The sequence below is a fragment of the Chaetura pelagica genome, unplaced genomic scaffold (genome assembly GCF_000747805.2).
Source record: "Chaetura pelagica isolate M959 unplaced genomic scaffold, ChaPel_1.0 scaffold840, whole genome shotgun sequence".
Lineage (NCBI taxonomy): Eukaryota > Metazoa > Chordata > Aves > Apodiformes > Apodidae > Chaetura > Chaetura pelagica.
In genome coordinates, this window is record NW_009951813.1 from 317990 (window position 1) to 332126 (window position 14137).

At 48.8% G+C, this 14137-nt stretch overlaps 1 protein-coding gene across 1 annotated transcript; it reads right to left on the bottom strand.

Annotated features, from left to right (window-relative positions):
• Window positions 1-5630: 5630 nt before the first annotated feature.
• SRSF4 (serine/arginine-rich splicing factor 4) lies at window positions 5631-11161 on the bottom strand. The gene is made up of 6 exons (XM_010008262.1): window positions 11109-11161; window positions 10774-10916; window positions 9760-9872; window positions 7567-7781; window positions 6580-6663; window positions 5631-6414 (listed from the first exon to the last, which is right to left on the bottom strand). Exons 1-6 carry the CDS (start codon window positions 11159-11161, stop codon window positions 5631-5633), a joined length of 1392 nt encoding a protein of 463 aa, XP_010006564.1.
• Between the last annotated feature and the right edge of the window lie 2976 nt (window positions 11162-14137).

The window sequence follows — 14137 nt, forward strand, 5'->3', positions numbered from 1 at the left end:
GACGCAGCCTGGCATCGGGACAGGACTGGGACAGGGCTGGGGACAGGGCTGGGGACAGGGCTGGGGACAGGGCTGGGCTGGGACAGGGCTGGGCTGGGACTGGGACTGGGATGGACTGGGACGAGGCTGGGACTGGGATGGGACAGGGCTGGGCTGGGACTGGGATGGACTGGGACTAGGACGGGGCTGGACTGGGACGGGGCTGGCGCTGGGACTGGGATGGACTGGGACGGGGCTGGACTGGGACGGGGCTGGCGCTGGGACTGGGATGGACTGGGACAGGGCTGGTGCTGGAATGAACTGGGACGGGGCTGGTGCTGTAATGAACTGGGACAGGGCTGGCGCTGGGACAGGCAGGCACTGGGATGAACTGGGATGGGGCTGGCACTGGGATGGGTGCACCAGGATGGGGATGAACTGGAATGGAGTTGACACTGGGATGGCTGGAGCTGGGACAGGTGGGCAATGGGATTGGACTGGGCACTGGGATGGGCTGGTACCGGGATGAGGCAGGTGCTGGTACAGGCTGGCAATGGGACAGGCAGGTACTGGGATGGGGATGAGTTGGGACTGGAAGGCACTGAGGGATTAACTGGGCTGGGGCTGGCACTGGGACGGGAAGACACTGGGATGGGGATTCACTTGGTGTGAGGGTGAACTGGGACAGGGAGACAGGACTGAGATGGGGATGAACTGGGATGGGGCCAGCACTGGGATGACACTGAGCAGGGGCAGCGCTGGGTCCTGGGGCAGGTCCCAGCTCCTGGGGCAGGTCCCAACTCCTGGGGCAGGTCCCAGCTCCTGGGGCAGGTCCCAGCTCCTGGGGCAGGTCCCAACTCCTGGGGCAGGTCCCAACTCCTGGGGCAGGTCCCAGCTCCTGGGGCAGCTCTCCAGGAGCCAGACAGGGCTGGGCACATCCGTGGGACATGGAAACACGTTCCCAGTGCTCTGGGAAGCGGAGCTGGGAATCCCTGCTGCTCCGTCGCGCCGACGAGTGACACCAAACATCCCCCTCCTCTCTGCAGTCATGAAGCTTGTTTTCCTTCTCATTAGGCAACGTTATTTCCCTCAGTATTTGAATTTTGAAACAATAAAAGAAGGATTTATTTGGTTTTAATGCCTCTTTGGGGTTTGTTTCCCTGTGGCGGGAGGCGGGGAAGGAGCAGGCCCAGGCCCCGGGCTGGGACAGCTTCAGTGGGATGGGATTCCAGGAAGATAAAGAAATGAGATTGGAAATGGCTCATTGGAAATACACATGGTGATATTCTTCATCCCTTGAGCCAGGCACAGAAAATACCCGTCTTTAAAATCAGCCAGAACACAAAGATATTTCTCACCTCCTCTGTGTCAGCTCGTTCCAGAGAAAAACCTGATTCTGCTGAGGTTTCCAGTCAGTGTTTAAGCACTTGCTGGGTCCAGATATCCAGGGATGAGGAGGAGCCAAGAGCTGGCAAATAACTAAACTATCCACATTGATTTAGACTGATATTTTGCTTTTAATTGCAGGAATTTAAGTTCTGCTGAAAGAACTTTGGGGCTTAATCCTGGCTCAAACTAGGACATCACTCTTTGATCTCACTGTTTGAGCAATGGTTTCTGAACCTGCTTTCTCTCTGCCACAAGAATTCCTGCTTTCCCTCCTCAGAGCTCTCCTGCAAGCTGCATTTCTTCCATGAGGTGGGAAGATTTTTAGGACTCTTTTTTTCAGTGCATCAGGGCAGATACCTGCCTTCTCTCTTGTATTTCATGATTCAAACAGAAATATTGCATGGAAATATTGAAGATGATGTTTCACTGATTCTTCCTCTCCAGCCATGCAATATTATTGTTGTCACTGTTATTTTCTTCTTCCTAGGATTGTTATGATCACTCTTGCTGTGATTGCAGTGGCCTCACAACTGCTGCCAGTCCAGCCCCAGCAGCTCCACGTGCCCATCGTGTGCAGCCCCGTGACTGCAGCAGCTCCAGGGTGAGGTGCCAGCACTGCTGAGCCAGAAGGTTTTGGTGCAAAACCTGCACTTTGGTAAAAAAATGAGCAGGGGGAAAGGCTCCCTCAGGGATTTTCAGACACTCACGAGGCAGAACCAACCACGAGACCACTCTGCAGAGACCTGGCTGAGGCTCGTCCCCAGCGCTGCCTGGTGCTGTGCTGGTGGCACAGGTGACCTGTGCTGTGGTGGGGACCCTTCCTGGTGGTTGCAGCTGACAAAAATCTCCCCTTTCAGGAAGTCACTCTTCTCCCCACGTCCTGCCACCACATCCTCTGAGCTGCAGCTGCATCACGTGCGGGTTCCTGCCTGTCTTGGCAACCTCATCTGAGCAGCCAGAGATGTGGTGACCTCCAGGCAGCTTGGTGGCTTGGTGGGCTGAGAAAGCAGCTCGCCCTGGGGATGGGGCAGTGGTGCTGCTGGGGTCACTCCACACTGCTTAGATCTGGGCACGTCGGGGGGTAAAACAATGCAGAGGAGGGTGCAGAATCTGATTGTTGCAAGTGCTTCAGCACAGGCTTCATGTCAGGCACAAAAAAGTCCCAGATAGTCACTGAGGTTACTCGTGCTCAGGACAAATCCAGGTGGGTCACAGCCTCTGAGCAAGGTTTGTGGAGGCAGCAGGAGCCTGGAGCCCAGTTCAGCAACCCTGGGCTTTGCAGAAGACCCTGTATCCAATAGGTGCCTGAATTCTTACTGAAATCCAGAAAGGTAAATTCTTGCTGAAATTCTAGTGCTTCTAAATGGCCCCTCACTGCAAGAAGGATCCTGAGGTGCTGGGATGGGTCCAAAGGAGAGCAATGAGGCTGGGGAAGGGGCTGGAGGGGAAATCTTACAGGGAGAGGCTGAGGGAGCTGGAGGTGTTCAGCCTGGAGAGACTCAGGGGGGACCTTCTCACTCTCTACAACCACCTGAAGGGAGGTGGGATCAGGTGGGTCTGGGCTCTTCTCCCAGGCAACCAGTGACAGGACCAGAAGGCCTGGCCTGGGGCTGCTCCAGGGGAGGTTTGGGTTGGATATCAGGAAGCACTTCCTCATGGAAAGGGCGATCAGACATTGGATGGGCTGCCCAGGGAAGTGGTGGAGGCACCATCCCTGGAGGTGCTCAAGGAAAGGCTGGAGGTGGCACTTGGTGCCATGGGCTGGAGATGTGGTGGTGTCAGGTCATTGGATGGACTTGATGATCTCAGAGAGCTTTTCCAGCCTCAGTAATTCTGTGATTCTCTGCTCTGGGTGCATCTTTAAATGCTTCCATGATTTTGTACAGAGATTCCTCCATGGAGATGAGCCAAAGGCTCCTGCTACAGCAGCAGAGACTTGGTGCTGATCTCAGGCTGCTTGACTTAAATGTCTTGGTTTTGTTCATTTCTTGGTTTTGGTTTTGTATTTATTTTTTTAAAATCAGAACTTGTTGTTTCTACCCCTTGAGAACCTCCCTGCAAAAATGAATCCCCTGCTTTGAAAACTGAAAAAGGCAGGAGCAGAAACAGGAAACTCCCAACCAATGATACCAGAGCCCCACACCAAGGCCCTGTGGACCCACAGAAACCTCCCACACAAGGTGCTCCCACACAAAACCTCCAGGGATTTTTCTCTTCCCTGCTGTAGGAAATGTCCCTCCCTGCACACAAGGAACATTTTCACCTCAGCCCAAACTTTTCCACATCCCTCCATCTCCAAAGGCCTGTCTGCAGGTATTTAGGGAAGAAATGTTTCTCCCAAAGGGCTCACTAAAGCCACACTCATTCATTAGGAGCAGCCTTGGCAGCCAGACAGCAAAAACCAGAGTCACTTTTTAAAGACTTAGCCCAGACTTTATCATTTGCAGGTTTTCTTAAAGGTATTTTTCAGCTAATTATCCCCTATTGGCAAACACCTTGCCTGGACTGGTGTGTTTCCGTACTACAATTAAGCAGCAAAAAGGGATTAGAAATGTTATTATGCAAGCCTAAGATGTTAAAGCACTAAATTATATACCTGAAAAAGCCTTTTCCTTCACTAAAGATATTAAATATCACTTCTGCAGAGCTTTCTCCTGCTGCTGTAGTAATATGACATTTGATAAAGCCTGAGCCACTCACCCACTCTACAGATATTTTGTGTTGAAAGCAACTCTTATCCTCTATCACCCTTTCATCTTTTTAATATGGCAGCACAAGTTTCAAATGATCAAGTTATACAGAATTAATGGCAGCTCTGAAATTAAACATCTAGCTGCCAGAAAATGCTGTCACAAGTGTTGTTTAGCAGGTGGAAATTTGCTAAAGAAAAGGTTTTGATAAAGCCATAACTAACCTCTGCTGTGTGCCAGGCCAAGTAAGAACCCACAAAAATATGTTTTGCCTTCTGATTTTTGGAGCGTTGCCGATGGACAGAGCAGGTGCTAGGGGTGACACTTCTGCATCCAGAGCCACTTGTGAGCAGCAGAGCTTGTGGAAGGTTCAGTCTGAGCATTTTGCTAATGGCCCAAGTCTAAAACGTGGGTATTATTCAGGAACATCTGCAGAAGTCCTGCTGGAAGTTGCCTTCCTTCCCTTCCACCCCCCTGGGGATGCTGGACACACACCAGGGCTGGGGACACTGATGTTTCCAAACCCAGAGCATCTCACAAGCCCCTCCTGCCTTTTGTGTTGTTGTTGTATAAAGGCTCCCCTGAGCAGAGGTGCTTTATGAGGAGGAAAAATTCTTATGTCTGTAACACAGAACCCTAGAATGGTTTGGGTTGGAAGGGATGTCAAAGATCACCCAGTCCCACCCCCTGCATGGGCAGGGACACCTCCCACCAGCCCAGGTTGCTCCAAGCCCCATCCAACCTGCCCTTCAACACTGCCAGGGATGGGGCAGCCACAGCTTCCCTGGGCAACCTGGGCCAGGCTCTCACCACCCTCACACCCAACAATTTCCTCCTCATCTCCAACCTCCATCTAAATAACCAAAATGTAATAAATTGAATAACAACCACAACACAACCTCATGGAACCACCACCAAATGTCATCAAGCAAAAATAGTCTTTATTCAAGTTTCATGGAAACAGGAATCACTGTACTTTGCAAGACAGGGAAAAATAAAATAAAAAAATCTAATATAAAACAAGGATATTGTCACAATACCAGAATATGGAACCATACTTCTTTTCCCTATGAATTACTGCAAGTATCTATTTTTTTCCTCCTCTTGGGACTGTGCTATTCACAACTTTTGTCAGTCCAAAGAAATATGAAACAAAAGTAGTATGAAACTTAAAAGACTTAGCACTTCCACTAAATGGCAAACATCAAAGGGCACCAGTTCAAGGGCAAAGACTGTTGAAGCCATCATACCTACCTAACCAGTCATCACTGGCATCTCAGAAACCCACCAATGAGCAGTGCTCAATCTCTGCCAGGCTCTTCCTGGAAAACAGGGCAATTTGGGAGCTCTTGGAAGAGTTATATTTAAAGAGAACCTTTCTAAAGGACAGAAAATGAGCTGAAGAGCCTTGCACCAGGGAACAGGGCAGGGAGGGAGCACTGCAGTGCCAGCCAGCCCACCAGGGATGTGAAAAATATACAGCATTGACAGGTTTTCTACTTCACTTGTGCTACAGCTACTGAACATGTACAAAAGACTATTCCAACCATTCCAGGTGTGGTTGGAGCAAGGTTAGGATCTGGAGCGAGACCTTGACCGGGATCGGGAGTGTGACCTAGAGGCAGATCTAGATCTGGACTTGGATCTGGATCCAGGCTTTGAAACTGATTTAGACCTGGAGCGAGAACCTGATTTGACATTTGGTTTCGACTTGGAAATTGACCTAGACCTGGAGCGAGATGCTCCATCCTCAGCCTCCCTTTTTGCCTCTTTTTTGTCAGGATCTGATTTTAGATGCTCCTTCTCTTTGGAAGCTGATCTGGACCTCTCAGGGCTGTCCTTCCTTTTCTTCTTGCTGCTGGGTTTGCTGTCTCTCTTGCTGCGCCTCTTGCTTTTCTCACTCTTGCTGCGGCTCCTGCTTCTACTTCTGCTCTCATCCCTGCTTCTCTTCCTACTTTTCCTTTTATCCTTACTGTGGCTCCTGCTCCTACTCTCATCCCTGCCCCTACTCTCATCCCTGCTCTTGCTCCTGCTTCTAGCCTTGCTAATGCTCTTCTCCCTGTCTTTGCTTCTACTCTTCTCCTTGCTCCTGCTCCTCACGCTGTCCCTCGTTTCTCCCCTGTCCTTACTCCCGCTCCTGCTCTTCTCTTTGCTGTGGCTCCTGCTCTTTGCCCTCTCATCACTGTTATGGAGAGTGGCCTCAGATTTGTCTTTACTCTTGTTTCGGGATTTCTCTGCACTCCTGCTGCGGCTCCTACTTTTATCCTCTTTACTTGGAGTCCTGCTTTTCTCTTTTTGGCCTCTGCTACGGCTCTTGCTTCGACTACGGCTCTTGCTTCTGGAACGGGACACAGACCTGAAAGGGCAAAGGCAACAGAGCTCCAGGTGAGTGCAGCCTGGATTGGACTGGCTGGGCATCAGAGGGCAGGGTAAAGAAAAACACAGTGTTCCTGCTGCAAGTGTAGGATGGTGCTTCTCATTGAAGTGGGCAGCCCCCGTTTCTCCCACCACAAAGACCTACCTGGATCTTGATCTGCTCTTGGAGCGGCTACTGCTGGCACTGCGGCTCCTGCTCTTGTGGGAATGTCTGCTTCGAGAGTGAGACCTGGAACAAAATCCACCAGGTCAACATAAGCACGTGCCCACGGAGAGCTGGTGAGCCCCCTGTGGGTAAAACCCCACAGGATCAAACCACCTTCACGCGGCCGAATGGTGGCAGTGTCACAATAGTTATAAAGTCCCCTCCTCCCCGCTGCTCGTCCCCTGCTGCTGAGATTGGAGGTGAGCACAGCACCTGATCTGGAGGAAAACATGCAACCTTATTGAAATCAAGGAAGCAAGAGTCACTTTCCCAGTCATGTCAGACTCGATTTTTTTTTGTTTGATGGTTGGACTCTGGGATCTTAGAGCTCTTTTCCAAGCGTGACGACTCTGGGAGATAAAAATGCAGGGAGACACTGGGATAAAAGCTTTGCTCTCAGGCTTTGGATTCACAAGCTGTTCAAGGAACAGTAGAAGTTTGCTTGAGTTTTCTTGTGACAAGTTCGACCCCAGAATGGAAAGGGGAAAACATCGGGTGTTGTGTGATGAAACAGTTCCCCAGCACACAAGGCAAGTGGCAAATCCCTAAGCACAGGGAACGGGCGGGGGTTTCCAAACTGGGAAAGAAGTGCTAGTCCTGGTGCTCACAGCAGAACACAGTGTTCAGAGCTGAAGTGCTAAAAGCACCTTCTGTTTCCTCCACAGCTCCACCTGCCATGCAGCCCTTTCCTGCAAGACAGCAAGGGCTGGGACTGGCTGGAGCTGGGCAGAGCAGCAGGGTCGGGTGTTCAGCAGATACACACATTCACCAGGGAGACATCTCATTTCCCTTGGTTACTTCCAGGTAACTAATCATTTCCCAAAACCTAAATTTATTGAGACCTCTAAATACTTCCAAGGTGTTTTGGAACCTGCTGTATGGTGACATCAGCCAGATTCAGCCTGAGCCACATGAAGACACACATACCTCGAATGGCTTCGGCTTCTGGAGTAAGAGCGGCGCCGTCTCGATCCAGGTCTGTCTTCCACTAATCTAATCTTTCTGCCATTTACTTCTGTCCCGTCCAGCTTTTCAAGGGCTCTTTTCATGTCAGAATAGGATTTGAACTCAATCACACCTTCATTTTTCCTTCCTTTGTGTGCATCTGCATATGTCACCTCCCCTGCCTGACGCATATAATCCTAGGGGAAGAGGACAGAATAACCATTGCCTGGAATCCAGAGTCAGGCTTCCAGGCTGACCCTGCTCATCTCTGCAACCTCTTCTATCCACATGGATTTCAGCAAGGGTGTGAACCAAACAGCATCTACAGTGCCAAGGCCAAGGTTCCTGAGCATTTCACAGAGTTTGTGCCACTAGAACTAACATGGTCTTGACGGTTTGGAGTGAAATGGTAACTTAAGGTCTCCTTTCTCGAGCCTAATATCAAAGATGCTCTGGATTATGGGAAGTTTCCAATTGCAGAATGATTTAATAAACTATATCCCTAAATCATGTTTTCAGAGGTAACTTGGGACAGGTGATAAAGAGGACTACATGCAAGCAGGCTTCCCTCTGTCCTCCACCTGGGGAACATGTCTCATCCTGCTGGATGAAACCTGCCCCACAAGGAAAAGCTCAATTCCTTTTCCCATTCCATACTTCCTGGCTTCCCTGTTTCAGCCACTAAACCCCTCTGGTTATCAGGGAGTGCCATTCCTGCCCTGCTTCCACCAAGCCCCTGGGCCAGCTTTCAATGGGGCACACAACTCCACTTCAGTCCATTTTCAACCCAGCAACTCCCAGCTCAAGTACACTGCAAAAAAACCCCCACAAGATCTTAAAAAACCCCAAAACAAAGCAAAGCATCCAGTCAAGGACTCATCTACTTACAAGTTTGAACACCAGAAGCCAAGACAAGCTACTGATGGGGTTAAGCAGAAACAAGAGACCTCTGAAGGATCTCAGTACGTACCTGAGCTCCTGTCACGGAGTCAATTACAGACCAGTTTCTACTACATCAAAGTTTGTTTAGAACAAGTTTTACACAGCCTTAAAAGAGAACCATGAAAAACAAGCGTTCCTGTAAGAACAAGTTGTTTTAACAATTGTTGCTGAGTTTGATAAGGAAACACTATCTTCTGGCACCCGCTGTTGAAATTCTACTCCTTGTCCTGCCCCCCAATCCAGATGCAGATAATCACCTGTCAACACTTCACCTCCAGCATCCTTGGAGGGTCTGTGGGCTACATACTTGTTACCCAGCACTTCCACAGCCCAGGGTCACATTCTGCTCCTTCAGACTTGGAGAAAACACTGGCTTTTGGCAGAGGTTTTGCGTTGACTGCTGGAAACATCCTCTCCCTGAAACTCCTTTTCAAACAGCTCTACATGGCATGGAAATCCTGAACAGAGACTACAAGAATGATGCTGTGGTTCCCAAATAGCTCTGGCACCTCACAAGTAGGTGACTGAAATCCAAATTCCAAGGGTGAACTCCTCCATTTCTAGAGAATGATACCACCAGCTTAACCACAGAATGAATCCTGGAATGGTTGGGATGTGAAGTTGCCTTAAAGAACATCTAGATCCAGCCCCCTGCATTTGCAGGGACACCTCCCACCAGCCCAGGCTGCTCCAAGCCCCATCCAACCTGCCCTTCAACACTGCCAGGGATGGGGCAGCCACAGCTTCCCTGGGCAACCTGGGCCCGGCTCTCACCACCCTCACACCCAACAACTTCCTCCTCATCTCCAACCTCAATCTCCCCTCTCCCAGTTTTAATCCATCCCCCTTGTCCTCTCCCTCCCTGCCCTTGTCCCAAGTCCCTCCCCAGCTTTCCTGGAGCCCCTTCAGGCACTGGCTTGATTAAAGTGTGTTTTGACAAGGCTTAAGGAGAAAAAAAACACACCTGTAGGTGATGCTAGTTTATGGTAAGAAAATGAGTTATTCTGAGTCACACCAGGTCCTGCAGGTGCCACTCCCAGTGCCACAGGAATGATTTCAGAAGTACAAAGACACTTCCACAGTGACTTAACATGTGTGTTAAGACCTAAACCTACTTGGATGCTCACCGCCCTGTTCACAGGTTGGGTCCAGAACATAGTGGACCCCATTTCTCCCTGGTGCAACTTTTCTTTACCCTTTGTGCTCTGTAAGAGAGAAGAGGGGCCCCCATACCTTCAGATCTTGCCAACTGCAGCGGCTGGACAAGTTTTCCACAATCAATCTGTATTCTGTACGGGTGGGAGGACCGTACTTATCTCTTCCGCTTCTTCTATAACCATATCCACCTTTAGGAGGTGACAAGCAGACAGCAGAACTTCAACCAAGGAAATGAAGCTCCTGCTCTACAGCCCAGACACAAACTCTCCTGCCCCACACGCTCCCAAAGACATCACCAACTCACCCACCCACTTGTCCCAATTCAATCCCCCTTTTTATAAAACGTTACAAAGATCCAAAGCATTAATCAATAAATCAAATGACTACAAGCAGATCATTCAAGCAAAGCACAGAATTATAATTAAGCTACGTTCAGCATGCAATTAAAATTAACAGTTTGAAAGCAGAAATGGAAGGAAGGCAGTTGACTAATGTTACTTACATTGCTTAAAGGTTTTCTGAATATCTGATAGGAATAAAGCTTTTCAGGCACCTATTTCAGATTAATCTCATCTGTCTCTAACCCTTGGGGTCCTCACCACCCAGGTCTAATGGGAAAAGGTTGAGGTCGTCACATGGCTTCCATTTTGGGTCAGCCAAGGGCCACCAAGGTCAAAGAGCCACTCATGGAAAGGTAACCCAGGGTCAGCAAATGGAACGGGCAGTCATCTTAGCCTCAAAGGACTCTTTTAATTAAAACATTGAGGTCTTTGTTAAATCTAGGTTCAACAGCACATTGCAAATAAACCATTCAAATAGTTAAACGAAATGATAATAATAATCATTTAAAAAAAAGTACAAGAAAAACTGCATTTATTAATTTATCCATTTAAATCGTTTAATACAACAAATTAAGAAATACTCAGATCAACAGTTACATTGACAGTTACAGAACACTATTCATAACGTCAGAGCATTTTATTTTTAAATTACTTGTTTCTTTTTAATAAAATGAGCAAAAAAAAAAGAAAAATAAGATGTTGTTTTATTACAAAGAAATCAGGGATACAAATGCATGTTAGTGCTTACTGCGTCCGGAACCGTAACTGCTGTCGCGCCGGGGGCCTCGGGCGTGCTCAACGATCACTCTCTCCCCACAAAGATCTTTCCCATTCAGCTCATAAACAGCATCATCTGCATCTCGCAGATCATCAAACTCAACAAAGCCATACCTGGAAAGGAAACAAGCGTCACGCCAAAGAGCTGAGGTGTGGAAACCAGCTCGCGTGCCAGGCGGGTTGCTGCAGAGCGGGTCGCTGTGCTGAGCTTTGGGGGAGCAGCAGGTGCAGCCTCCTGAGGGTCACCTGAGGGGTCAGGGCCTTCAGCATCACACCTCCAAACCCAATAAACCCAAGAACAAATACAGGTTGGGTGGAGAATGGATTGAAAACAGGCCTGAGAAGGACTTTGGGGTCATGGTGGATGAGGAGCTCACTGCGAGCGTCCCTGGCAGCCCCTTTCCTGGAGCCCCTTCAGGCCCTGGAAGGTGCTCTAAGGTCTCCCTGGAGCCTTCTCTTCTCCAGGCTGAACACCCCAACTCTCCCAGCCTGTCCCCAGAGCAGAGCTGCTCCAACCTTGGATCATCTCTGTGGCTCCTCTGGACTCTCTCCAGGAGTTCTATGTCCTTCTTGTGTTGAGGGCTCCAGACCAGGACACACACTACTTAAACCCTTAGAAAATATCTGAATTTCTACCCTTGAACTAGTTCAACACAAGATTTGTTAGTGATTCTTTTAAGTTCCTGAGCATCTCTGCTCTCCCAGCACCACTGAATGCCTTGAAGCAAAACCAAATTAAAATCTCACCTTATTCACTCTAATATCAGCAAAGGAAAAAATAAAAATAAGCCACAAATCCACTGGAAATCAAAACTAATTGGTGATCAGGTCATTTTACCAACATCAAAGTGTGCTGGGTACCATGATGTTGTGAAACCAATTTGATTTCTTTTCATGCCAATTGCTCTAACTGGATTTAATGGGCATTAAATATTTTGGTGGAGAAGGTGGAGGGAAATCAAATTGCTTCTCGCTGGGGCAAGAAACACAGATTTTGAACTTGGCTGGAGCCAGAATGAAGTCAATTTTCTTTTTACTGAGAAAAAGAAGTGAAGTTTGAAGCTTTGGGCTCAGGAGAAGCTGCATCTCTCTGTCTTGTAGGTATTTGGTGAGGATGGAGCTGTGAAATTTCAAAAGCCAGGGAAGGACACAGAGGTATTTTTAAGCCAGCGAGGTTGCAGATTGATCTCCTCACCAAGGAAATCTTGCAGCTCTCAGAGATGACTCCTGGCTTTTAGCATGTTTTTAGAAAATAAAAAAAAAACAGGCTGAAAAGTCCAATTCTCTGGTTTCTTGACACATAAAGGACTGGCAGGCACAGCTCTGGTTGTCAGTGCAGTTCTGAGTAAGGAAAAAGAACATGCAAACTAGGAGCAGATAATGAGAAACAGCAATTTGGAGCAGAAAATCCTACAGAAACCAGATTTTTTTTGTCTCCCATCCTTCTCTCAGGTAACCATTGCTTGAAGCTTAAATTACAAATTGAGCTGAAATTTCAATTGCAAGCTTAAATTACAATCAGCAGCAAGAGGGACCCTTTCAGGCCTCTGCTGTATCACGTTGCAATTTCCTCCACCTGCTCAGGCTCCTTCAGCTTAACTGCTTAAATCCTGACCAGCTTTGTCTCCTGCTGGCTGAGCACCACAGCCAGACCACAAATTTCCAGAAAACACTGGGAGAGCCTCTCAAGTCAAACACCCTGTGTTGATTTGTTGTAATCACTTCTAAAAATAAGTGGTGGGGAAAGGCTCAGAGGGTGAGCAAAGCACACATCAGGACCCCTGCAGAGACACAAGCAGCTGGAGTAAAAAACTTCTGGCAAAGTGGGATTTAACTACCTACCAAAGCAGCCTGTTGGAAGAACTTGCAGCATATACAACTAAAAAAAGAAAGGAATTAAATTGTTGATTTAACCCCAGAAGTCCAGCCTGAGCTCCAGTCAACCCACAGCTGAAGCAACCTGCTCCAGAAGCAGCAAGCAGCACGATGGACACCTCAGTTCCACTCAAGTTTCCTGGCTTCCTTCCCTTCATCTGCAACTTTTCAACTCTGTCTCCTCCAAGTGAAGTTATCAAGGTGACTTTAGCTCTGCAGTCAAGTGTTTCACACCTGAAGCACCTCAACCTCAGGCCCCAGGCAGGCCCTGCCCTCCTCCCCTCTCTACCTTTCACCCCTCTTAGTGAAGGTATCACCACCTTGGGCCACTCAAGCACACCCACACGTCACCTCCTGCACCCACAGATGGTTTCTAAACAGCAAGTTGGGACCTCAGGGCTGCTCCTTGCTTGATATTCAATAAAGCAAGAAGAAAAGTCCATTAGCAACATCACCCACATAACTTGGAGTTCTACATCTACCCAGGAAGTTTGGGTTTGTTTTTCCCTACCAACACCTGTGAAACACAAGTACTCAATTTGGAGGCTTTAAACAGCAACATGAAAACTGACCCCCTAAAAAACAACACTTCCAAGGATTTGTGGTGGGGCTGGAAAACAAGAGAGCTCAAATATTTCAGGTATGGGCAGTTTTCAACACCACCTGAAGCTGTGTTGGTGAAAACACTGAGATGGGCACAATAATTTGCTTTAATAATGGATTTTATTCATCTTACAAACCTGTTCAACTTCCACCTACCACTACAACCACTCATTTTTTTTATGCTCGAGGACTAAATTTTACAAGAGATTCCTCATCTCAACCATTAAAGCAAAAATACTACTTGGCTCTCCTGGCTAATAACATTCCACTCAGCCTCCCTGAGCAAGGCTTCAAGTTGGGTCTCTTGGAAAGAGTAAAGACACCAACACTTCTGAGGCATGTGTGTGTGTGGGGAGACAACCCACCCAAAAAGAGCAATTTGGTTTCTTTTTGGGACATCCACACTTGAATGTCTTGGGCAAGTCTTGGTGGAGCAGGATCCAAACCCTGGAGAGGAAGGGAGGGAACAGCTGCTGGGGCAGCACAGAGCTGAGCACAAACCTTGGCGTTTGGAGGGGCATGGGGAGAGGACAGGACCCCCCCTCACAGCTGATGCTACTGCGTGTCATCTACCCTGGGGGCTACAAGAGCAGCCCCCTCCTGGGAGCAGCCCCCTGCTGCTGCAATGGTACCTGAAAAGGGGGTACCTCTGGGGGGTCTCTGCCCAAAAGAAGGTTTTGTTTATTGGGGGGGAGGTGTTGCCCCAGGGTACAGCCTGGCTCACCCCTGGGTGCTCACCCTGGGGTGCGGAGGGGCTGAGGACACCGAGAAGCTCCTCAGGGGACACCCCCCCAGAGACACCCCCCCTCCCAGCACCCCAATAACTGAAGCGGAGGCCCAGGCGTCCTGCCCCCGCC